This window comes from Oncorhynchus mykiss, chromosome 21 (genome assembly GCF_057628025.1).
Source record: "Oncorhynchus mykiss isolate SJ-2025 chromosome 21, ASM5762802v1, whole genome shotgun sequence".
Classification (NCBI taxonomy): Eukaryota; Metazoa; Chordata; class Actinopteri; order Salmoniformes; family Salmonidae; genus Oncorhynchus; species Oncorhynchus mykiss.
Genome location: NC_143042.1, coordinates 58447571 through 58475000, shown reverse-complemented (window position 1 = coordinate 58475000; position 27430 = coordinate 58447571). Strand labels below are relative to the sequence as shown.

The window sequence follows — 27430 nt, the reverse complement described above, 5'->3', positions numbered from 1 at the left end:
GTTTTAGACCCTATCTGTCACCATCGTCGTAAGGAGCTTCAGTCTGGTTTTAGACCCTATCTGTCACGATCGTCGTATGATGCTTCAGTCTGGTTTTAGACCCTATCTGTCACGATCGTCGTAAGGAGCTTCAGTCTGGTTTTAGACCCTATCTGTCACGATCGTCGTAAGGAGCTTCAGTCTGGTTTTAGACCCTATCTGTCACCATCGTCGTATGATGCTTCAGTCTGGTTTTAGACCCTATCTGTCACGATCGTCGTATGATGCTTCAGTCTGGTTTTAGACCCTATCTGTCATGATCGTCGTAAGGAGCTTCAGTCTGGTTTTAGACCCTATCTGTCACCATCGTCGTAAGGAGCTTCAGTCTGGTTTTAGACCCTATCTGTCACGATCGTCGTATGATGCTTCAGTCTGGTTTTAGACCCTATCTGTCACGATCGTCGTAAGGAGCTTCAGTCTGGTTTTAGACCCTATCTGTCACGATCGTCGTAAGGAGCTTCAGTCTGGTTTTAGACCCTATCTGTCACCATCGTCGTATGATGCTTCAGTCTGGTTTTAGACCCTATCTGTCACGATCGTCGTATGATGCTTCAGTCTGGTTTTAGACCCTATCTGTCACGATCGTCGTATGATGCTTCAGTCTGGTTTTAGACCCTATCTGTCACCATCGTCGTAAGGAGCTTCAGTCTGGTTTTAGACCCTATCTGTCACCATCGTCGTAAGGAGCTTCAGTCTGGTTTTAGACCCTATCTGTCATGATCGTCGTAAGGAGCTTCAGTCTGGTTTTAGACCCTATCTGTCACCATCGTCGTAAGGAGCTTCAGTCTGGTTTTAGACCCTATCTGTCACGATCGTCGTATGATGCTTCAGTCTGGTTTTAGACCCTATCTGTCACGATCGTCGTAAGGAGCTTCAGTCTGGTTTTAGACCCTATCTGTCACGATCGTCGTAAGGAGCTTCAGTCTGGTTTTAGACCCTATCTGTCACGATCGTCGTATGATGCTTCAGTCTGGTTTTAGACCCTATCTGTCACGATCGTCGTATGATGCTTCAGTCTGGTTTTAGACCCTATCTGTCACGATCGTCGTATGATGCTTCAGTCTGGTTTTAGACCCTATCTGTCACCATCGTCGTAAGGAGCTTCAGTCTGGTTTTAGACCCTATCTGTCACGATCGTCGTATGATGCTTCAGTCTGGTTTTAGACCCTATCTGTCACGATCGTCGTAAGGAGCTTCAGTCTGGTTTTAGACCCTATCTGTCACGATCGTCGTATGATGCTTCAGTCTGGTTTTAGACCCTATCTGTCACGATCGTCGTAAGGAGCTTCAGTCTGGTTTTAGACCCTATCTGTCACGATCGTCGTATGATGCTTCAGTCTGGTTTTAGACCCTATCTGTCACGATCGTCGTATGATGCTTCAGTCTGGTTTTAGACCCTATCTGTCACGATCGTCGTATGATGCTTCAGTCTGGTTTTAGACCCTATCTGTCACCATCGTCGTAAGGAGCTTCAGTCTGGTTTTAGACCCTATCTGTCACGATCGTCGTATGATGCTTCAGTCTGGTTTTAGACCCTATCTGTCACGATCGTCGTAAGGAGCTTCAGTCTGGTTTTAGACCCTATCTGTCACGATCGTCGTATGATGCTTCAGTCTGGTTTTAGACCCTATCTGTCACGATCGTCGTATGATGCTTCAGTCTGGTTTTAGACCCTATCTGTCACCATCGTCGTAAGGAGCTTCAGTCTGGTTTTAGACCCTATCTGTCACCATCGTCGTAAGGAGCTTCAGTCTGGTTTTAGACCCTATCTGTCATGATCGTCGTAAGGAGCTTCAGTCTGGTTTTAGACCCTATCTGTCACCATCGTCGTAAGGAGCTTCAGTCTGGTTTTAGACCCTATCTGTCACGATCGTCGTATGATGCTTCAGTCTGGTTTTAGACCCTATCTGTCACGATCGTCGTAAGGAGCTTCAGTCTGGTTTTAGACCCTATCTGTCACGATCGTCGTAAGGAGCTTCAGTCTGGTTTTAGACCCTATCTGTCACGATCGTCGTATGATGCTTCAGTCTGGTTTTAGACCCTATCTGTCACGATCGTCGTATGATGCTTCAGTCTGGTTTTAGACCCTATCTGTCACGATCGTCGTATGATGCTTCAGTCTGGTTTTAGACCCTATCTGTCACCATCGTCGTAAGGAGCTTCAGTCTGGTTTTAGACCCTATCTGTCACGATCGTCGTATGATGCTTCAGTCTGGTTTTAGACCCTATCTGTCACGATCGTCGTAAGGAGCTTCAGTCTGGTTTTAGACCCTATCTGTCACGATCGTCGTAAGGAGCTTCAGTCTGGTTTTAGACCCTATCTGTCACGATCGTCGTAAGGAGCTTCAGTCTGGTTTTAGACCCTATCTGTCACGATCGTCGTAAGGAGCTTCAGTCTGGTTTTAGACCCTATCTGTCACGATCGTCGTATGATGCTTCAGTCTGGTTTTAGACCCTATCTGTCACGATCGTCGTATGATGCTTCAGTCTGGTTTTAGACCCTATCTGTCACCATCGTCGTAAGGAGCTTCAGTCTGGTTTTAGACCCCATCTGTCACCACCGTCGTAAGGAGCGGACCAAAATGCAGCGTGGTATGTGTTCATGATGATTTTTTAATTAAAGAAAGCACTGAACACAAACTATACAAAACAATAAACGAAATAACGACCGTGAAGCTATAATGAAAACTGTGCTGACACAAGCAACTAACAGAGACAATCACCCACAATGACAAAACAGGCTACCTAAATATGGCTCCCAGTCAGAGACAATGACTAACTGACTAACACCTGCCTCTGATTGAGAACCATATCAGGCCAAACACAGAAACAGACAAACTAGACATGTAACATAGAATGCCCACTCAGATCACACCCTGACCAAACAAAACATAGAAACATACAAAGAATACTTTCGCAAGGCACTGTAGTAACTTAACTCAACTCAACTCAGGATGGACTCAACTCAGGATGAGATAGTAACTTAACTCAACTCAACTCAGGAAGAGGTAGTAACTTAACTCAACTCAGGATGAGGTAGTAACTTAACTCAACTCAACTCAGGATGAGGTAGTAACTTAACTCAACTCAACTCAGGATGGACTCAACTCAGGATGAGGTAGTAACTTAACTCAACTCAACTCAACTCAGGATGAGGTAGTAACTTAACTCAACTCAACTCAGGATGAGGTAGTATCTTAACTCAACTCAGGATGGACTCAACTCAGGATGAGGTAGTAACTTAACTCAACTCAGGATGAGGTAGTAACTTAACTCAACTCAACTCAGGATGAGGTAGTAACTTAACTCAACTCAGGATGAGGTAGTAACTCAACTAAACTCAGGATGAGGTAGTAACTTAACTCAACTGAAACTCAACTCAGGATGGACTCAACTCAGGATGCGGTATTAACTTAACTCAACTCAACTGAAACTTAACTCAACTCAGGATGAGGTAGTAACTTAACTCAACTCAACTCAGGATGAGGTAGTAACTTAACTCAACTCAACTCAGGATGAGGTAGTAACTTAACTCAACTCAGGATGAGGTAGTAACTTAACTCAACTCAGGATGAGGTAGTAACTTAACTCAACTCAACTCAGGATGAGGTAGTATCTTAACTCAACTCAGGATGGACTCAACTCAGGATGAGGTAGTAACTTAACTCAACTCAGGATGAGGTAGTAGCTTAACTCAACTCAACTCAGGATGAGGTAGTAACTTAACTCAACTCAGGATGAGGTAGTAACTTAACTCAACTCAGGATGAGGTAGCCCTTCTCAAACGTGAGATTTACAGTGAGGGAAGAAACCTCTTTGAACAGCATTTGGTGTGGTTGCTGCTTCAGCGAAAGCTGATCGAAAGTTCAGCGAAATAGATCCAAGAAACTGACAGCATCTTTGAAAGTTACTTATTTGTTACCTTACTCTAAACATTGAGAATAAACAAGTGATATGGGAGAAATTTAGTCGCCTAATAATTCTGCACACTAATAGTCGCCTAATAATTGTGCTCGCAGTGTAGGTAGCACACAGGAGGACATGTTGCTCTGCTGAGATCATTTCCTTATTCATTTCTAGCCAGATGTGAAATGTTCCTGTTTTGACTAATTTAATAGAGTGAGTTAGGTCTGTTCTATACCAAATTAGCAGTACCTTCCCTGTTTCACACCTGGTAGTTTGGTGGATGGGATTACCAGCTCTCTGTAACCTAGAGGGCAACCAGTCTCATCTATACCATGTTTCTTGTAGGATGAAAGTGTCTGTATTTCTAATTTATTTGATGAAGTCTGGGTTCCTGCTCTTTAGGCCAAACTCTCTCTCCCCCCCCTCTTTCTCTCTCTCTCTCTCTCTCTCTCTCTCTCTCAATCTCTCTCCCTCTCTCTCACTCTCTCTCTGTCTTCCTCTCTCTCTCTCTCTCTCTTTTCCTCTCTCTCTTTCTCTCTCTTCTCTCTGTCTTCCTCTCTCCTCTCTCCTCTCTCTGTTTTCCTCTCTCCTCTCTCTCTCTGTCTTCCTCTCTCCTCTCTCTTTCCTCTCTCCTCTCTCTCTCTCTCTCTCTTTCCTCTCTCCTCTCTCTCTCTCTGTCTTCCTCTCTCCTCTCTCCCCCTCTCTCTCTCCCTCTCTCTCTCTCTGTCTTCCTCTCTCCTCTCTCTCTCTCCCCCCCTCTCTCTCTCCCTCCCCCTCTCTCTCCCCCTCTCTCTCTCCCCCTCTCTCTCTCTCCCTGTCATTCGGAAAGTATCCTGCTCTTCAATCGTTCCTCCAACAACAATGTCCCAATATAACATGATCCACTAATCCCAGACTCTCCCTGCACACACACATTCCTCTGCCCTGCATGTGCGTCTGCTGCATGTGCGTCCGGCGTGTGTGTGGATGTGTGTGTGTGTGTGTATGCGTCTGTGTGTTGTTGTGTGTTCGTGCACACAATGTGTGTGTCAGTGTGTGTGTGGTTGTGTGTTTGTGCATCCACGCATGTGTGTATGTGTGTGTGTGTGTGGTTGTGTGTTCGTGCATCCACTCGTGTGTGTGCGTCTGTGTGTGTACGTCCTCGTCAGCAAATTAGTATAGTACGGAAGCTACAGGGCTCCTAATATAACTGATGAGTATAGTATGGTAGTATAGTAAAGTGGTACAGTACGGTAGTATAGCACGGCAGTATAGATGGGTAGTATAGTAGGGTGGTATAGTAGGGGGGTATAGCACAGTAGCATAGTACGGTAGTATAGCACAACAGTATATAGGGGTAGTATAGTAGGGTGGTATAGTAGGGCTGTATAGTACGGTAGTATAGTACAGTAGTATAGTAGGGTGGTATAGTACAGTAGTATAGTGCAGTAGTATAGTAGGGTAGTACAGTATGGTAGTATAGTAAAGTGGTACGGTACGGTAGTATAGCACGGCAGTATAGAGGGGTAGTATAGTAGGGTGGTATAGTAGGGCGGTATAGCACAGTAGTATAGTACGGTAGTATAGCCCGGCAGTATAGAGGGGTAGTATAGTAGGGTGGTATAGTAGGGCGGTATAGCACAGTAGTATAGTACGGTAGTATAGCCCGGCAGTATAGAGGGGTAGTATAGTAGGGTGGTATAGTAGGGCGGTATAGCACAGTAGTATAGTATGGTAGTATAGTGCAGTAGTATAGTAGGGTAGTATAGTATGGTAGTATAGTAAAGTGGTACAGTGCGGCAGCATAGCACGGCAGTATAGAGGGGTAGTATAGTATGGTAGTATAGTGCAGTAGTATAGTAAGGCAGTATAGTATGGTAGTATAGTACGGTAGTATAGTACAGTAGTATAGCAGGGTGGTATAGCAGGGTGGTATAGTACAGTAGTATAGTGCAGTAGTATAGTATGGTAATATAGTAAAGTGGTACAGTACGGTAGTATAGCACGGCAGTATAGAGGGGTAGTATAGTAGGGTGGTATAGTAGGGCGGTATAGTACGGAGGTATAGTGCAGTAGTATAGTAGGGTAGTATAGTATGGTAGTATAGTAAAGTGGTACAGTACGGTAGTATAACACGGCAGTATAGAGGGGTAGTATAGTAGGGTGGTATAGTAGGGCGGTGTAGTACGGTAGTATAGTGCAGTAGTATAGTAGGGTGGTATAGTAGGGTAGTATAGTACGGTAGTATAGTAAAGTGGTACAGTACGGTAGTATAGCACGGCAGTATAGAGGGGTAGTATAGTAGGGTGGTATAGTAGGGTGATATAGTAGGGCGGTATAGTACGGTAGTATAGTGCAGTAGTATAGTACGGTAGTATAGTATGGTAGTATAGTACGGTAGTATAGTTCGGTAGTGTAGTATGGTAGTATGGTACGGTAGTATAGCATGGTAGTATATTACGGTAGTATAGTATGGTGGTATAGTACAGTAGTATATTAAGGCAGCATGGTACAGTAGTATATTACAGTAGTATATTACGGTAGTATAGTATGGTAGTATAGTATGGTAGTACGGTACGGTAGTATAGTATGGTAGTATATTACGGTAGTATAGTACGGTAGTATAGTATGGTATTATAGCATGGTAGTATAGTATGGTAGTATATCATGGTAGTATAGTATGGTATTATAGTATGCTAGTATAGCACGGTAGTATAGTACGGTAGTATAGTACGGTAGTGTAGTATGGCAGTATAGTATGGCAGTACGGTACGGTAGTATAGTATGGTAGTATATTACGGTAGTATAGTATGGTGGTATAGTACAGTAGCATAGTATGGTGGTATAGTACAGTAGTATAGTACGGTAGCATATTACAGTAGTATAGTACGGTAGTATAGCACGGCAGTATAGTACAGTAGTATGGTACGGTAGTATATTACAGTAGTATAGTACGGTAGTATAGTATGGTGGTATATTACGGTAGTATAGTATGGTAGTATATTAATCAAATCAAATCAAATTTTATTTGTCACATACACATGGTTAGCAGATGTTAATGCGAGTGTAGCGAAATGCTTGTGCTTCTAGTTCCGACAATGCAGTAATAACAAGTAATCTAACTAACAATTCCAAAACTACTGTCTTGTACACAGTGTAAGGGGATAAAGAATATGTACATAAGGATATATGAATGAGTGATGGTACAGAGCAGCATAGGCAAGATACAGTAGATGGTATCGGGTACAGCATGTACAAATGAGATGAGTATGTAAACAAAGTGGCATAGTATAGTATAAAGTGGCTAGTGATACATGTATTACATAAGGATACCGTCGATGATATAGAGTACAGTATATACGTATGCATATGAGATGAATAATGTAGGGTAAGTAACATTTATATAAGGTAGCATTGTTTAAAGTGGCTAGTGATATATTTACATCATTTCCCATCAATTCCCATTATTAAAGTGGCTGGAGTTGAGTCAGTGTCAGTGTGTTGGCAGCAGCCACTCAGTGTTAGTGGTGGCTGTTTAACAGTCTGATGGCCTTGAGATAGAAGCTGTTTTTCAGTCTCTCGGTCCCAGCTTTGATGCACCTGTACTGACCTCGCCTTCTGGATGATAGCGGGGTGAACAGGCAGTGGCTCGGGTGGTTGATGTCCTTGATGATCTTTATGGCCTTCCTGTGACATCGGGTGGTGTAGGTGTCCTGGAGGGCAGGTAGTTTGCCCCCGGTGATGCGTTGTGCAGACCTCACTACCCTCTGGAGAGCCTTACGGTTGAGGGCGGTGCAGTTGCCATACCAGGCGGTGATACAGCCCGCCAGGATGCTCTCGATTGTGCATCTGTAGAAGTTTGTGAGTGCTTTTGGTGACAAGCCGAATTTCTTCAGCCTCCTGAGGTTGAAGAGGCGCTGCTGCGCCTTCTTCACGATGCTGTCTGTGTGAGTGGACCAATTCAGTTTGTCTGTGATGTGTATGCCGAGGAACTTAAAACTTGCTACCCTCTCCACTACTGTTCCATCGATGTGGATAGGGGGGTGTTCCCTCTGCTGTTTCCTGAAGTCCACAATCATCTCCTTAGTTTTGTTGACGTTGAGTGTGAGGTTGTTTTCCTGACACCACACTCCGAGGGCCCTCACCTCCTCCCTGTAGGCCGTCTCATCGTTGTTGGTAATCAAGCCTACCACTGTTGTGTCGTCCGCAAACTTGATGATTGAGTTGGAGGCGTGCGTGGCCACGCAGTCGTGGGTGAACAGGGAGTACAGGAGAGGGCTCAGAACGCAACCTTGTGGGGCCCCAGTGTTGAGGATCAGCGGGGAGGAGATGTTGTTGCCTACCCTCACCACCTGGGGGCGGCCCGTCAGGAAGTCCAGTACCCAGTTGCACAGGGCGGGGTCGAGACCCAGGGTCTCGAGCTTGATGACGAGCTTGGAGGGTACTATGGTGTTGAATGCGGTAGTATCGTACGGTAGTATAGTATGGTGGTATATTACGGTAGTATAGTACAGAAGTATAGAAGTACAGAAGTACAGAAGTATAGTACGGTAGTATATTACAGTATATTACAGTAGTATAGTACGTAGTAGTATAGTACGGTAGTATAGTACGGTAGAATAGTATGGTGGTATATTACGGTGGTATAGTACAGTAGTATAGTACGGTAGTATATTACAGTAGTATAGTACGGTAGTATAGTATGGTAGTATATTACGGTAGCATAGTACGGCAGCATAGTATGGTAGTATAGTATGGTAGTATAGTACGGTAGCATAGCATGGTAGTATAGCATGGTAGTATAGTGCGGTAGTATAGTATGGTAGTATAGTACGGTAGTATAGCATGGTAGTATAGTATGGTAGTATAGTGCGGCAGCATAGTATGGTAGTATAGTACGGTAGTATAGCATGGTAGTATAGTATGGTAGTATAGTACAGTAGTATAGTACGGTAGTATAGCATGGTAGTATAGTATGGTAGTATAGTACAGTAGTATAGTACGGTAGTATATTACAGTAGTATAGTACGGTAGTATAGTACGGTAGTATAGTATGGTAGTATATTACGGTAGCATAGTACGGCAGCATAGTATGGTAGTATAGTACGGTAGTATAGCATGGTAGTATAGTATGGTAGTATAGTATGGTAGTATAGTGCGGTAGTATAGTACGGTAGTATAGCATGGTAGTATAATATGGTAGTATAGTGCGGTAGTATAGTATGGTAGTATAGCATGGTAGTATAGTATGGTAGTATAGTGCGGTAGTATAGTATGGTAGTATAGTGCGGTAGTATAGTATGGTAGCATAGTATGGTAGTATAGTGCGGTAGTATAGTACGGTAGTATAGCATGGAAGTATAGTATGGTAGTATAGTACGGTAGTATAGTGCGGTAGCATAGCATGGTAGTATAGTATGGTAGTATAGTGCGGTAGTATAGTACGGTAGTATAGTATGGTAGCATAGTATGGTAGTATAGTGCGGTAGTATAGTACGGTAGTATAGCATGGTAGTATAGTATGGTAGTATAGTACGGTAGTATAGTGCGGTAGCATAGCATGGTAGTATAGTATGGTAGTATAGTACGGTAGTATAGTATGGTAGCATAGCATGGTAGTATAGTATGGTAGTATAGTATGGTAGTATAGTATGGTAGTATAGTATGGTAGTATAGTACGGCAGATACAGGGTTCCAAATACAACTGATGGGTACAGTACACTGACAACACCATTCTGTATTCATCCTGCCCTTCTTTGGACACTGTGTTAACAAACCTCAAAATAATGAGCTTCAATGCCATACAACACTCCTTCCGTTGCCTCCAACTGCTTTTAAATGTTGGTAAAAACTAAATGCATGCTCTTCAACCGATCGCTGCCCACACCTGCCCGCCTGCCTAGCATCACTACTCTGGACGGTTCTGACTGCTCCAGCAGGTATATCTTAACCCCCAAAGCCAACACCCCCTTTGGCCGCCTTTCCTTCCAGTTCTCTGCTGCCAAAGACTGGAACTAATTGTAAAAATCACTGAAGCTGGAGACTCATATCTCTCTCACTAACTTTAAGCATCAGCTGTCTGAGCAGCTTACCGATCAATGTACCTGCACACAGCCAATCTGTAAATAGCCCACCCAACTACCTCATCCCCATATTGTTATTTATCTTGCTCCTTTTGCACCCCAGTATCTCTACTTGCACATCATCATCTGCACATCTATCACTCCAGTGTTAATGATAAATTGTAATTACTTCACCACTGTGGCCTATTTATTGCCTCATCTCCCTAATCTTACTACATTTGCACACAATGTCTATATAGATCTTTCTATTGTGTTATTGACTGTACGTTTGTTTATTCCATGTGTAACTCTGTGTTGTTGTCGCACTGCTTTGCTGTATCTTGGCCAGGTCTCCGTTGTAAATGTTGTAAACTGGCCTCTACCTGGTTAAATAATGGTGAAGTAAAAACAAAAAAATGTCAATTGTACGGTAGCTATAATTCTCCGGCTCCCTCTCGTCTCTCACCCTCGATTAGCGGCGGGAGCAGGTGAAGGGGGTTCTGGGAATGCTGTGATGTCACACAGACGCCATGTCTCAAACCACGCCCCCTCGATTGCTAACACACCACTCCATTGGTTAACACACTGCTCGCTGTTAACACACACACCCCAGATGATGACAGAATATAGGAGGAGGAAGAGTAGAACAGCAGGGAGTCACACACACACACACACACACACACACGATACACATATGTAACACATATGTAACACATATGTAACACACAAATGTATGACAAACACGCACAGCAGTGGTGCAGTAGAGCAGACTAGAGGAGAGAGAAATGGATCACACGTTAGAGAGATAGATGAGAGAGAGAAGGAGATAGACAGAGAAGGAGATAGAGGAGAGAGAGACGGAGATAGATAGAGAAGGAGAGAGATAGATGAGAGATAGAATGAGATAGATAGAGAGAGAAGGAGATAGAGGAGAGAGACGGAGATAGATAGAGAAGGAGAGAGATAGAGAAGGAGAGAGATAGAGAAGGAGATAGATAGAGAAGGAGATAGATAGAGAAGGAGATAGATAGAGAAGGAGAGAGATAGAGGAGATAGAGAAAGAGATAGATAGAGAAGGAGATAGATAGAGAAGGAGAGAGATAGAGGAGATAGAGAAGGAGATAGATATAAAAGGAGATAGATAGAGAAGGAGAGAGATAGAGGAGATAGAGAAGGAGATAGATAGAAAAGGAGATAGATAGAGAAGGAGAGAGATAGAGGAGATAGAGAAGGAGATAGATAGAAAAGGAGATAGATAGAGAAGGAGAGAGATAGAGGAGATAGAGAAGGAGATAGATAGAAAAGGAGATAGATAGAGAAGGAGAGAGATAGAGGAGATAGAGAAGGAGATAGATAGAAAAGGAGATAGATAGAGAAGGAGAGAGAGATCGTCACTCATACGTGGTGGTAAAAGTATTCCAAACAAAATGGAGGTCGCTGTGCTGTTTAACCCCGTCTGTCTGTCTGTACTAGATCTCTTGAACTCAGAAAAACTCTCGGCAGCTGCCAGTACCCCGGTGTCCCTCTCATTCCCCCGCGTCACGCTGAGACTCAGTACCAGCTGTAAACAACACTAGGAGAGAAAGGACTGACGGAGAGAGAGGGAGAGAAAGAGAGAAAGGGGGAGTGGGAGAGAGAGGGGGAGAGATGACAGTGCAGGAGAGGGAGAGGAGGTCCCTGTGAAGAAGAGGAGGATGAGGAGACTGTCCACCTCTCCTTCCCTCTCTCTCTCTCCCTCTCTCTCTCCCCCTCCCTCTCTCTCTCCCCCTCCCTCTCTCTCTCTCCCCCTCCCTCTCTCTCTCCTCTCTCCCTCCCTCTGTCTGTCTCTCTCCCTCTCTTTCGCTCTCTCTATCTCTCTCTCTTTCTCCTCTCTCCATCCCGCTCTCTCTCTCTCTCTCCCTTCCTCTCTCTCCAGGGTTTAAATAGGTTTTGCTCAGGTCAGAAATAGAAAAAGGCTGAGTGCACACACACAAACCTACCCTGACTACTGGCCGTGCACACCCTGACTACACACACACACCCCGATTACTGACCACACACACACACACACACACACACACCTACCCTGACTACTGACCGTAAACACCCTGAGTACACACACACACCCCGATTACTGACTACACACACACACACACACACACACACACACACACACACACACACCCTGATTACTGACTACGCACACACACACACACACACAGACCAAAGCTCTGGCCACAGGGGCATCCCCAGTCACGCATTCATCAAAAGTGTGTGTGTCAAGAGGTGTGTGTGTCCACAGAGGTGTTGACAGTGGAAAACAGCTCCATCACATCAATCACTAGAGATGGGGGAGGAGGGGGGCACAGCACGTCGGAAAATATAATCCTTTGCTCATCACCATTTTGTGTCCACCTCTACTCCACCTCTACTCTACCTCTACTCCACTCCACCTCTACTCCACCTAGACTCTACATCTACTCCACCTCTACTCCACCTCTACTCTACATCTACTCCACCTCTACTCTACCTCCACTCCACCTCTACTCCACCTCTACTCTACCTCTACTCCACTCCACTCTACCTCTACTCCACTCCACCTCTACTCCACCTCTACTCTACCTCTACTCCACTCCACCTCTACTCCACCTAGACTCTACATCTACTCCACCTCTACTCCACCTCTACTCTACATCTACTCCACCTCTACTCTACCTCCACTCCACCTCTACTCCACCTCTACTCTACCTCTACTCCACTCCACTCTACATCTACTCCACCTAGACTCTACATCTACTCCACCTCTACTCCACCTCTACTCCACCTCTACATCTACTCCACCTCTACTCTACCTCTACTCCACTCCACCTCTACTCCACCTAGACTCTACATCTACTCCACCTCTACTCCACCTCTACTCCACCTCTACATCTACTCTACCTCTACTCTACCTCTACTCTACCTCTACTCCACCTCTATTCTACATCTACTCCACCTCTACTCCACCTCACCTCTACTCCACCTCACCTCTACTCCACCTCTACATCTACTCTACCTCTACTCCACCTCTACTCTACCTCTACTCCACTCCACCTCCACTCCACCTCTACTCCACCTAGACTCTACATCTACTCCACCTCTACTCCACCTCTACTCCACCTCTACATCTACTCTACCTCTACTCCACCTCTACTCTACATCTACTCCACCTCTACTCCACCTCTACTCTACCTCCACTCCACCTCTACTCTACATCTACTCCACATCTACTCCACCTCTACTCCACCTCTACTCTACCTCCACTCCACCTCTACTCCACCTCTACTCCACCTCTACTCCACTCCACCTCTACTCCACCTCTACTCTACATCTACTCCACCTCTACTCTACATCTACTCCACCTCTACTCTACCTCTACTCCACCTACATCTACTCCACCTCTACTCTACCTCCACTCCACATCTACTCCACCTCTACTCTACCTCTACTCTACATCTACTCCACCTCTACTCCACCTCTACTCCACTCCACCTCTACATCTACTCCACCTCTACTCCACCTCTACTCTACCTCCACTTCACCTCTACTCCACCTCTACTCCACCTCTACTCTACATCTACTCCACCTCCACTCCACCTCTACTCTACATCTACTCTACATCTACTCCACATCTATTCCACCTCTACTCTACCTCTACTCCACTCCACCTCTACTCCACCTAGACTCTACATCTACTCCACCTCTACTCCACCTCTACTCCAACTCGACTCTACCTCTACTCCACTCCACCTCTACTCCACCTCTACTCTACATCTACTCCACCTCTACTCCACCTCTACACCCCCTTTACTCTACCTCTACTCTAATCTCCTCCACTCCACCTCTGCTCCACCTCTACTCCCCCTTTACTCTACCTCTACTCTCCTCCACTCCACCTCTACTCCACTCCTACTCTACTCCACTCCACCTCTACTCTACCTCTGCTCCACCTCTACACCCCCTCTACTCTACCTCTACTCTCCTCCACTCCACCTCTACTCTACCTCTGCTCCACCTCTACTCCCCCTTTACTCTACCTCTACTCTCCTCCACTCCACCTCTACTCTACCTCTACTCCACTCCTACTCTACTCCACTCCACCTCTACTCTACCTCTGCTCCACCTCTACTCCACCTCTACTCCACCTCTACCCTACTCCACCTCTACTCTACCTATACTCTACTCCACCTTTACTCTACCTCTGCTCTACTCCACCTCTACTCCACCTCTACTCCACCTCTACTCCACCTTTACTCTACCTCTGCTCTACTCCACCTCTACTCCACTACACCTCTACTCTACTCCATTTCCACTCCACCTCTACCCTACCTCTACTCTACTCCACCTCAACCCTACCTCTACTCTACTCCACTCCTACTCTACTCCACCTTTACTCCACTCCACCTCTACTCCACCTCTACTCTACCTCCACTCCACCTCTACTCCACCTCCACTCCACCTCTACTCTACTCCACTCCACCTCTACTCCACCTCTACTCTACATCTACTCCACCTCTACTCCACCTCTACACCCCCTTTACTCTACCTCTACTCTAATCTCCTCCACTCCACCTCTGCTCCACCTCTACTCCCCCTTTACTCTACCTCTACTCTCCTCCACTCCACCTCTACTCTACCTCTACTCCACTCCACCTCTACTCTACCTCTGCTCCACCTCTACACCCCCTCTACTCTACCTCTACTCTCCTCCACTCCACCTCTACTCTACCTCTGCTCCACCTCTACTCCCCCTTTACTCTACCTCTACTCTCCTCCACTCCACCTCTACTCTACCTCTGCTCCACCTCTACTCCCCCTTTACTCTACCTCTACTCTCCTCCACTCCACCTCTACTCTACCTCTACTCCACTCCTACTCTACTCCACTCCTACTCTACCTCTGCTCCACCTCTACTCCACCTCTACCCTACTCCACCTCTACTCTACCTATACTCTACTCCACCACTACTCCACCTCTACCTCTGCTCCACCTCTACTCCACCTCTACCCTACTCCACCTCTACTCTACCTATACTCCACCTCTACCCTACTCCACCTCTACTCTACCTATACTCTACTCCACCTCTACTCCACCTCTACTCTACCTATACTCTACTCCACCTCTACTCCACCTCTACTCCACCTCTACTCTACTCCACCTTTACTCTACCTCTGCTCTACTCCACCTCTACTCCACTACACCTCTACTCTACTCCATTTCCACTCCACCTCTACCCTACCTCTACTCTACTCCACCTCAACCCTACCTCTACTCTACTCCACCTCAACCCTACCTCTACTCTACTCCACTCCACCTCTACTCCACCTCTACTCCACCTCTACTCCACCTCACCTCTACTCCAGCTCTACTCCACCTCACCTCTACTCCACCTCTACTCTACCTCTACTCTACCTCTACTCCACCTCTACTCCACCTCTACTCCACCTCTACTCCACCTCTACTCCACCTCTACTCCACCTCTACTCCCTCCTTCTCACACTTACTCGCTCTGTATCTCTTTCGAGAATACATTAATATTTCCACAGGAACATTAGAATAACAATTTGACAGACACTAACAGGCAGACACTAACAGACAGACAGACAGACAGACAGACAGACAGACAGACAGACAGACAGACAGACGCTAACAGAAAGACAGACACCAACAGACAGACACCAACAGACAGACACCAACAGACAGACAGACAACAGAGACAGACAGACACTAACAGACAGACACAGACAGACATGCACTAACAGACAGACATGCACTAACAGACAGACAGACAGACAGACAGACAGACTTACGCTAACAGACAGACAGACAGACACTAACAGACAGACTGACAGACAGACACTAACAGACAGACTAACAGACAGACAGACACTAACAGACAGACAGACACCAACACAGACAGACAGACAGACACCAACACAGACAGACAGACAGACAGACAGACAGACAGACAGACACTAACAGACAGACAGACACTAACAGACAGACAGACAGACACTAACAGACAGACAGACACTAACAGACAAACGCTAACAGACATACAGACAGACACTAACAGACAGGCACCAACTGACAGACAGACAGACAGACACTAACAGAGAGACAGACACTAACAGAGAGACAGACAGACAGACACTAACAGACAGACTAACAGACAGCCAGACAGACAGACACTAACAGACAGACAGACACTAACAGACAGACAGACACCAACACAGACAGACAGACAGACACCAACACAGACAGACAGACATACAGACAGACAGACAGACAGACACTAACAGACAGACAGACACTAACAGACAGACAGACACTAACAGACAGACAGACACTAACAGACAGACGCTAACAGACATACAGACAGACACTAACAGACAGACTGACAGACAGACAGACAGACAGACAGACACTAACAGACAGACAGACACTAACAGACAGACAGACAGACACTAACAGACAGACAGACACTAACAGACAAACTCTAACAGACATACAGACAGACACTAACAGACAGGCACCAACTGACAGACAGACAGACAGACACTAACAGAGAGACAGACACTAACAGACAGACACTAACAGAGAGACAGACAGACAGACACTAACAGACAGACTAACAGACAGCCAGACAGACAGACACTAACAGACAGACAGACACTAACAGACAGACAGACACCAACACAGACAGACAGACAGACACCAACACAGACAGACAGATATACAGACAGACAGACAGACAGACACTAACAGACAGACAGACACTAACAGACAGACAGACACTAACAGACAGACAGACACTAACAGACAGACGCTAACAGACATACAGACAGACACTAACAGACAGACTGACAGACAGACAGACAGACAGACAGACAGACAGACAGACAGACAGACACTAACAGACAGACAGACACTAACAGACAAACGCTAACAGACATACAGACAGACACTAACAGACAGGCACCAACTGACAGACAGACAGACAGACACTAACAGAGAGACAGACACTAACAGACAGACACTAACAGAGAGACAGACAGACAGACACTAACAGACAGACTAACAGACAGCCAGACAGACAGACACTAACAGACAGACAGACACTAACAGACAGACAGACACCAACACAGACAGACAGACAGACACCAACACAGACAGACAGACAGACAGACAGACAGACAGACACTAACAGACAGACAGACACTAACAGACAGACAGACACTAACAGACAGACGCTAACAGACATACAGACAGACACTAACAGACAGACTGACAGACAGACAGACTGACAGACACTAACAGACAGACAGACAGACAGACACTAACATAGATATCACAAAGATATCACATTGATATCACATAGTAGAAAAACTTTCTGTAGGACCGAGTTTAGAGTCTGATAGCTAAGGGGATGGAGTAAACACCCGTCTCCGGATTACATCTTCAAACTAAGGGCAACCATGGCATCCGGAACAGAGATTACATCTTCAAACTAGAGGGCAACCATGGCATCCGGAACAGAGATTACATCTTCAAACTAGAGGGCAACCATGGCATCCGGAACAGAGATTACATCTTCAAACTAAGGGCAACCATGGCATCCGTGACAGAGATTACATCTTCAAACTAGAGGGCAACCATGGCATCCGGAACAGAGATTACATCTTCAAACTAGAGGGCAACCATGGCATCCGTGACAGAGATTACATCTTCAAACTAAGGGCAACCATGGCATCCGTGACAGAGAGAAGTGTCCAACCATGATGGAAACAGGTTAGTCTAGCTAGCTACATTTTCATATATTACACGTTTCTAATTCTGTCAAAGTCATTTTCATGTAATTTTAAAGCATAATGTTAGCTCGCTAGCTAATGTTACCTGTGTAGTGATATTATTTGTATCTCAGAGCCATTGCATTGCTAGTTACAGCCTAATGTTAGCTAGCTAACAACGAACCTGGTTGGTTAGCTACCTGGAGATTCATACAGGGTAGTAACGTTGCGAGTATTGATTATGGTTCAGTGTTTAGCTAGCTAGATGTCTAAACAAAAGACTGCACTACACTCGTAACCATTTCAATAGAATGTCTATGATGTCACTGTGAACACTGTCAATAGACTTAGCTGGTGAATTCACTCTGTCTATCTTCTCTGATGTCAGAGCACTCTCGTCTGAGTCTGACAGAGCACAGAATGACTGGTGAATTCACTCTGTCTATCTTCTCTGATGTCAGAGCACTCTCGTCTGAGTCTGACAGAGCACAGAATGACTGGTGAATTCACTCTATCTTCTCTGATGTCAGAGCACTCTCGTCTGAGTCTGACAGAGCACAGAATGACTGGTGAATTCACTCTGTCTATCTTCTCTGATGTCAGAGCACTCTCATCTGAGTCTGACAGAGCACAGAATGACTGGTGAATTCACTCTGTCTATCTACTCTGATGTCAGAGCACTCTCGTCTGAGTCTGACAGAGCACAGAATGACTGGTGAATTCACTCTGTCTATCTTCTCTGATGTCAGAGCACTCTCGTCTGAGTCTGACAGAGCACAGAATGACTGGTGAATTCACTCTGTCTATCTTCTCTGATGTCAGAGCACTCTCATCTGAGTCTGACAGAGCACAGAATGACTGGTGAATTCACTCTGTCTATCTACTCTGATGTCAGAGCACTCTCGTCTGAGTCTGACAGAGCACAGAATGACTGGTGAATTCACTCTGTCTATCTTCTCTGATGTCAGAGCACTCTCGTCTGAGTCTGACAGAGCACAGAATGACTGGTGAATTCACTCTGTCTATCTTCTCTGATGTCAGAGCACTCTCGTCTGAGTCTGACAGAGCACAGAATGACTGGTGAATTCACTCTGTCTATCTTCTCTGATGTCAGAGCACTCTCGTCTGAGTCTGACAGAGCACAGAATGACTGGTGAATTCACTCTGTCTATCTTCTCTGATGTCAGAGCACTCTCATCTGAGTCTGACAGAGCACAGAATGACTGCTGAATTCACTCTGTCTATCTACTCTGATGTCAGAGCACTCTCGTCTGAGTCTGACAGAGCACAGAATGACTGGTGAATTCACTCTGTCTATCTTCTCTGATGTCAGAGCACTCTCGTCTGAGTCTGACAGAGCACAGAATGACTGGTGAATTCACTCTGTCTATCTTCTCTGATGTCAGAGCACTCTCGTCTGAGTCTGACAGAGCACAGAATGACTGGTGAATTCACTCTGTCTATCTTCTCTGATGTCAGAGCACTCTCGTCTGAGTCTGACAGAGCACAGAATGACTGCTGAATTCACTCTGTCTATCTTCTCTGATGTCAGAGCACTCTCGTCTGAGTCTGACAGAGCACTGAATGACTGGTGAATTCACTCTGTCTATCTTCTCTGATGTCAGAGCACTCTCGTCTGAGTCTGACAGAGCACAGAATGACTGACGAATTTACTAACACTCAACACCCGTTGAATATGACCGGTGTCAGTAAACGTTGGCAAAAAAGAGTAATTAAAGTGTTGCCAGCATCACAGTTGCAGTCACCAACACTCATAAAAACACACTCATAAAAACAGCCTAACCAGCTCTGGAGTGGGTCTAGGGTTTCCGGGATGATGGTGTTGATGTGAGCCATGACCAGCCTTTCAAAGCACTTCATGGCTACAGACAGGAGTGCTACGGGGCGGTAATCATTTGGGCAGGTTACCTTCGCTTTCTTGGGCACAGGGACCATGGTGGTCTGCTTGAAACATGAAGGTATTACAGACTCGGTCAGTAAGTTTTAAGTTCCTCGGCGTACACATCACGGACAAACTGAAATGGTCCACCCACACAGACAGAGTGGTGAAGAAGACGCAGCAGCGCCTCTTCAACCTCAGGAGGCTGAAGAAATTTGGCTTGTGTGAGGTCTGCACAACGCATCACCGGGGGCAAACTACCTGCCCTCCAGGACACCTACACCACCCGATATCACAGGAAGGCCATAAAGATCACCAAGGACAACCACCCGAGCCACTGCCTGTTCACCCCACTATCATACAGAAGGCCAGGTCAGTACAGGTGCATCAAAGCTGGGACCGAGAGACTGAAAAACAGCTTCTATCTCAAGGCCATCAGACTGTTAAACAGCCACCACTAACATCTGTTCTGTGCACACTAGTCTCTCCTCTTTCTCTCCTCTCTCCTCCTCTTTCTCAAGTCTCTCCTCCTCTTCTTTAGTCTCCTCTCTCCTCCTCTTTCTCTCTTCTCCTCTCCTCCTCTTTCTCTAGTGTCTCCTCTCTCCTCCTCTTTCTCTAGTCTTCTCTCTCCTCCTCTTTCTCTAGTCTTCTCTCTCCTCCTCTTTCTCTAGTCTCCTCTCTCCTCCTCTTTCCCTAGTGTCCTCTCTCCTCCTCTTTCTCTAGTCTCTCCTCCTCTTTCTATAGTCTACTCTCTCCTCCTTCTTTCGTCTCCTCTCTCCTCCTCTTTCTCTAGTCTCTCCTCCTATCCTCCTCTTTCTCTAGTCTCACCTCCTCTTTCTTTAGTCTCTCCTCCTCTTTCTCTAGTCTCTCCTCCTATCCTCCTCTTTCTCTAGTCTCTTCTCCTCTTTCTCTAGTCTCTCCTCCTCTTTCTTTAGTCTCTCCTCCTCTTTCTCTAGTCTCTCCTCCTCTTGTCTCTCCTCCCCTTTCTCTAGACTCTCCTCCTTTCTCTCCTCTCTCCTGCCCTTTCTCTAGTCTCTCCTCCTCTTTCTCTCCTCTCTCCTACTGTTTCTCTCCTCTCTCCACCTCTATCTCTAGTCTCTGTCCTACTCTTTCTCTCCTCTCTCCTCCTCTTTCTCTCCTCTCTCCTCCTATTTCTCTAGTCTCCTCTTCTTTCTCTCTCCTCCTCTAGTCTCTCCTCCTCTTTCTCTAGTATCTCCTCCTCCTCCTCTCCCCTCCTCTTTCTCTAGTCTCCTCTCTCCTCCTCTTTCTCTAGTCTCTCCTCCTCTCTCTCTAGTCTCCTCCTCTTTCTCTAGTCTTCTCTGTCCTACTCTTTCTCTAGTCTCCTCTCCTCCTCTTTCCCTAGTGTCCTCTCTCCTCCTCTTTCTCTAGTCGCTCCTCCTCTTTCTCTAGTCTCTCCTCCTCTCCTCCTCTTTCTCTAGTCTCTCCTCCTCTTTCTTTAGTCTCTCCTCCTCTTTCGCTAGTCTCTCCTCCTCTCCCCTCCTCTTTCTCTAGTCTCCTCTCTCCTCCTCTTTCTCTAGTCTCTCCTCCTCTCTCTCTAGTCTCCTCCTCTTTCTCTAGTCTTCTCTGTCCTACTCTTTCTCTAGTCTCCTCTCTCCTCCTCTTTCCCTAGTGTCCTCTCTCCTCCTCTTTCGATAGTCTCACCTCCTCTTTCTATAGTCTCTCCTCCTCTTTCTATAGTCTCTCCACTTTCTCTAGTCTCTCATCCTCTTTCTCTAGTCTCTCCTCCTCTTTCTCTAGTCTATTCTCCTCTCCTCCTCTTTCTCTCCTCCTCTAGCATCTCCTCTCCTCTCTCCTCCTCTTTCTCTAGTCTTTCCTCCTCTCCTCTTTCTTTAGTCTCCTCTCTCCTCCTCTTTCTCTCCTCCTCTAGTATCTCATCTCCTCTCTCCTCCTCTTTCTCTAGTCTCTCCTCTAGTATCTCCTCTCCTCTCTCCTCCTCTAGTCTCTCCTCCTCTCCTCTAGTATCTCCTCTCCTCTCTCCTCCTCTAGTCTCTCCTCCTCTCCTCTAGTATCTCCTCTACTCTCTCCTCCTCTAGTCTCTCCTCCTCTCCTCTAGTATCTCCTCTCCTCTCTCCTCCTCTAGTCTCTCCTCCTCTCCTCTAGTTTCTCCTCTCCTCTCTCCTCCTCTAGTCTCCCCTCTCCTCCTCTAGTCTCTCCTCCTCTCCTCTAGTATCTCCTCCTCTCCCCTCTCCTCCTCTCCTCCTCTAGTCTCTCCTCTCCTCCTCTAGTATCTCCTCTCCCCCTCTCCTCCTCTAGTCTCCCCTCTCCTCCTCTAGTCTCTCCTCCTCTCCTCTAGTATCTCCTCTCCTCTCTCCTCCTCTAGTCTCTCCTCCTCTCCTCTAGTATCTCCTCTCCTCTCTCCTCCTCTAGTCTCTTCTCCTCTCCTCTAGTATCTCCTCTCCTCTCTCCTCCTCTAGTCTCCCCTCTCCTCCTCTAGTCTCTCCTCCTCTCCTCTAGTATCTCCTCCTCTCCCCTCTCCCCTCTCCTTCTCTCCTCCTCTAGTCTCTCCTCTCCTCCTCTAGTATCTCATCTCCTCTCCCCTCTCCTCCTCTAGTCTCCCCTCTCCTCCTCTAGTCTCTCCTCCTCTCCTCTAGTATCTCCTCTCCTCTCTCCTCCTCTAGTCTCTCCTCCTCTCCTCTAGTATCTCCTCTCCTCTCTCCTCCTCTAGTCTCCCCTCTCCTCCTCTAGTCTCCCCTCTCCTCCTCTAGTCTCTCCTCCTCTGCTCTAGTATCTCCTCTCCTCTCTCCTCCTCTAGTCTCTCCTCCTCTCATCTAGTATCTCCTCTCCTCTCTCCTCCTCTAGTCTCTCCTCCTCTCCTCTAGTATCTCCTCTCCTCTCTCCTCCTCGTCTCCCCTCTCCTCCTCTAGTCTCTCCTCCTCTCCTCTAGTATCTCCTCCTCTCCCCTCTCCTCCTCTAGTCTCTCCTCTCCTCCTCTAGTATCTCATCTCCTATCCCCTCTCCCCTCTCCTCCTCTAGTCTCCCCTCTCCTCCTCTAGTCTCTCCTCCTCTCCTCTAGTATCTCCTCTCCTCTCTCCTCCTCTAGTCTCTCCTCCTCTCCTCTAGTATCTCCTCTCCTCTCTCCTCCTCTAGTCTCTCCTCCTCTCCTCTAGTATCTCCTCTCCCCTCTCCTCCTCTAGTCTCTCCTCCTCTAGTCTCTCCTCCTCTCCTCTAGTATCTCCTCTCCTCTCTCCTCCTCTAGTCTCCCCTCTCCTCCTCTAGTCTCCCCTCTCCTCCTCTAGTATCTCCTCTCCTCTCTCCTCCTCTCCTCTAGTATCTCCTCGCCTCTCTCCTCCTCTAGTCTCTCCTCCTCTCCTCTAGTATCTCCTCTCCTCTCTCCTCCTCTAGTCTCTCCTCCTCTCCTCTCTCATCCTCTAGTCTCCCCTCTCCTCCTCTAGTCTCCCCTCTCATCCTCTAGTCTCTCCTCCTCTCCTCTAGTATCTCCTCTCCTCTCTCCTCCTCTAGTCTCTCCCCCTCTAGTCTCTCCTCCTCTCCTCTCCTCCTCTCCTGCTCCAAGGGAACACCACCATGTCATGTGAGTTTGTACCACATTTATACAGTGTAAAAACATTAAGAACACCTTCCTAATATTGAGTTCCTCCTCCTCTCCTCTCTCCTCCTCTCCTCTCTCCTCCTCTCCTCTCCCCTCTCCTCTCTCCTCCTCTCCTCTAGTATCTCCTCTCCCCTCTCACCACATATATACAGTGTAAAAACATTAAGAACACCTTCCTAATATTGAGTTCCTCCCCCTCTTGCACCTGGTCAGACCTGGTCAGTCTCATGGAAAGAGCAGGTGGTCCTAATGTTTTGTCCACCTAGTGTATGTTGTTTGTGAATCGAGAATCTAACCATGGTTGCAATGACAGGCTTGTTTGTTTGTGGTTGTGTGTGTGTGTGTGTGTGGTAGCTACTCACCGTCCAGGGACAGCCAGTCCAGCTGTGAGCTGGGTAGAGACGAGGCGTTTCTAGCTCTGTATTCAAACAGAACAGACGAAGAGACAGACCCACTGTCCTCCACTATATGAAGAGACACCAACCCTGCCTCGTGGGCTAAAGGGGAAGGAGAGACAGAGCGGTAGGGGAGGAGGGGGAGGAGAGAGAGAGAGAGGGAGGGGAAGAAGACAGAGAGATGGAGGGGAGGAGGGAGGAAGACAGAGAGAGGGAGGGGAGGAGGGAGGAAGACAGAGAGAGGGATGGGGAGGATGGAGGAAGACAGAGAGAGGGAGGGGAGGAAGACAGAGAGAGGGAGGGGAGGAGGGAGGAAGACAGAGAGAGTGATGGGGAGGAAGACAGAGAGAGGGAGGGGAGGAGGGAGGAAGACAGAGAGAGGGAGGGGAGGAGGGAGGAAGACAGAGAGAGGGAGGGGAGGAAGACAGAGAGAGGGAGGGGAGGAGGGAGGAAGACAGAGAGAGGGATGGGGAGGAAGACAGAGAGAGAGAGAGAGGGAGGGGAGGATGGAGGAAGACAGAAAGAGGGAGGGGGAGGAAGACAGAAAGAGGAAGGGGAGGAGGGAGGAAGACAGAGAGACATAGGGGAGGAGGGGGAGGAGAGAGAGAGAGAGGGAGGAAGACAGAAAGAGGGAGGGGGAGGAAGACAGAGAGAGGGAGGGGAGGAAGACAGAGAGAGGGAGGGGAGGAGGGAGGAAGACAGAGAGAGGGAGGGGAGGAGGGAGGAAGACAGAGAGAGGGAGGGGAGGAAGACAGAGAGAGGGAGGGGAGGAGGGAGGAAGACAGAGAGAGGGAGGGGAGGAAGACAGAGAGAGGGAGGGGAGGAAGACAGAGAGAGGGAGGGGAGGAGGGAGGAAGACAGAGAGAGAGAGAGGGAGGGGAGGATGGAGGAAGACAGAGAGAGGAAGGGGAGGAGGGAGGAAGACAGAGAGAGGGAGGGGAGGAAGACAGAGAGAGGGAGGGGAGGAGGGAGGAAGACAGAGAGAGGGAGGGGAGGAAGACAGAGAGAGGGAGGGGAGGAGGGAGGAAGACCGAGAGAGGGAGGGGAGGAAGACAGAGAGAGGGAGGGGAGGAAGACAGAGAGAGGGAGGGGAGGAGGGAGGAAGACAGAGAGAGGGAGGGGAGGAGGGAGGAAGACAGAGAGAGGGAGGGGAGGAAGACAGAGAGAGGGAGGGGAGGAGGGAGGAAGACAGAGAGAGGGAGGGGAGGAAGACAGAGAGAGGGAGGGGAGGAGGGAGGAAGACAGAGAGAGGGAGGGGAGGAAGACAGAGAGAGGGAGGGGAGGAGGGAGGAAGACAGAGAGAGGGATGGGAGGAGGGAGGAAGACAGAGAGAGGGAGGGGAGGAAGACAGAGAGAGGGAGGGGAGGAGGGAGGAAGACAGAGAGAGTGATGGGGAGGAAGACAGAGAGAGGGAGGGGAGGAGGGAGGAAGACAGAGAGAGGGAGGGGAGGAGGGAGGAAGACAGAGAGAGGGAGGGGAGGAAGACAGAGAGAGGGAGGGGAGGGAGGGAGGAAGACAGAGAGAGAGAGAGGGAGGGGAGGATGGAGGAAGACAGAAAGAGGGAGGGGGAGGAAGACAGAGAGAGGAAGGGGAGGAGGGAGGAAGACAGAGAGAGGGATGGGGAGGAAGACAGAGAGAGGGAGGGGAGGGAGGGAGGAAGACAGAGAGAGAGAGAGAGAGGGAGGATGGAGGAAGACAGAAAGAGGAAGGGGAGGAGGGAGGAAGACAGAGAGACATAGGGGAGGAGGGGGAGGAGAGAGAGAGAGAGGGAGGGGAGGAGGGAGGAAGACAGAAAGAGGGAGGGGGAGGAAGACAGAGAGAGGGAGGGGAGGAGGGAGGAGAGGGGGAGATGAGGGTGAGAGGAAGGGCGAGAGGGGAGATGAGGGAGAGAGGAGGGGGCAGAGGGAGGGAGAGAGGAGGGGGGAGAGGGCAGAAGAGGGAGAGATGAGGGAGATGCGGGAGAGAGGAGGGGAGAGAGGGAGGGAGAGAGCAGGAGAGAGGGGGGAGAGGGAGAGATGATGGAGAGAGGAGGGGGGAGAGGGAGAGAGGATGGAGAGAGGCGGGGGGAGAGGGAGAGATGAGGGAGAGAGGAGGGAGAAGGGGATGGTGAACATCAGTAAAGTCCAGAAGTTCAGGGTGTTGAGGATGAAAACTCCTTCCAAGCACCAGGCAGAGATCATTATACAGTTAACAAGAGTACATTTAACCAATGAGATCAAAACTCAGGATGAAGTCAAGAAGTTTCTGTCTCCATTATCTACACAGATAGCTGCTTCCAGGGAAGACAGAAGACACTTCTTTAAAGTGTTGAACCATCAACAACAGGTTCTAGCCAGTTCTCAGAGCCTATGTGTCTAATATAGAGGAGTGATCAATCTTTAAAACCTATTCATATACAAGAAGCATTCAACCTTGAGCTGGTGCCTCAACTGCCCTAAGAGACAAGAAACCAGTGTGTGAGGACGGGGCTGGACATGCTGATGCAGTAAAACAATCTACTGAAGCATATACAAAGCATTAAACAGAAACAACCATTCTGCCACATAGTGGACACAGTAACAACCATTCTGCCAACTAGAGGACACAGTAACAACCATTCTGCCACATAGTGGACACAGTAACAACCATTCTGCCATCTAGTGGACACAGTAACAACCATTCTGCCACATAGTGGACACAGTAACAACCATTCTGCCAACTAGAGGACACAGTAACAACCATTCTGCCACATAGTGGACACAGTAACAACCATTCTGCCACATAGTGGACACAGTAACAACCATTCTGCCAACTAGAGGACACAGTAACAACCATTCTGCCATCTAGAGGACACAGTAACAACCATTGTGCCATCTAGAGGACACAGTAACAACCATTCTGCCATCTAGAGGACACAGTAACAACCCTTCTGCCATCTAGAGGACACAGTAACAACCATTCTGCCAACTAGAGGACACAGTAACAACCATTCTGCCAACTAGTGGACACAGTAACAACCATTCTGCCAACTAGAGGACACAGTAACAACCATTCTGCCAACTAGTGGACACAGTAACAACCATTCTGCCAACTAGAGGACACAGTAACAACCATTCTGCCAACTAGAGGACACAGTAACAACCATTCTGCCACATAGTGGACACAGTAACAACCATTCTGCCAACTAGAGGACACAGTAACAACCATTCTGCCAACTAGTGGACACAGTAACAACCATTCTGCCAACTAGAGGACACAGTAACAACCATTCTGCCACATAGTGGACACAGTAACAACCATTCTGCCACATAGTGGACACAGTAACAACCATTCTACAATCTAGAGGACACAGTAACAACCATTCTACAATCTAGTGGACACAGTAACAACCATTCTACAATCTAGAGGACACAGTAACAACCATTCTACAATCTAGAGGACACAGTAACAACCATTCTACAATCTAGTGGACACAGTAACAACCATTCTACAATCTAGAGGACACAGTAACAACCATTCTACAATCTAGAGGACACAGTAACAACCATTCTACAATCTAGTGGACACAGTAACAACCATTCTACAATCTAGAGGACACAGTAACAACCATTCTACAATCTAGAGGACACAGTAACAACCCTTCTACAATCTAGAGGACACAGTAACAACCCTTCTGCCATCCAGAGGATACAGTAACAACCATTCTGCCAGCTAGAGGACACAGTAACAACCATTCTACAATCTAGAGGACACAGTAACAACCCTTCTGCCATCCAGAGGATACAGTAACCACC

The 27430-nt window shown here is 47.4% G+C and overlaps 1 protein-coding gene across 3 annotated transcripts in view; it reads right to left on the bottom strand.

Annotated features, from left to right (window-relative positions):
* Nucleotides 1-27430, bottom strand: part of camta2 (calmodulin binding transcription activator 2) — a 131079-nt gene that overhangs the window by 50976 nt on the left and 52673 nt on the right. For all 3 annotated transcript variants that reach the window (XM_090214963.1, XM_090214961.1, XM_090214962.1), the window contains exon 11: nucleotides 23625-23759. In XM_090214963.1, coding sequence (XP_090071089.1) covers nucleotides 23625-23759 — 135 coding nt within the window. The remainder of the gene's footprint in view (nucleotides 1-23624; nucleotides 23760-27430) is intronic.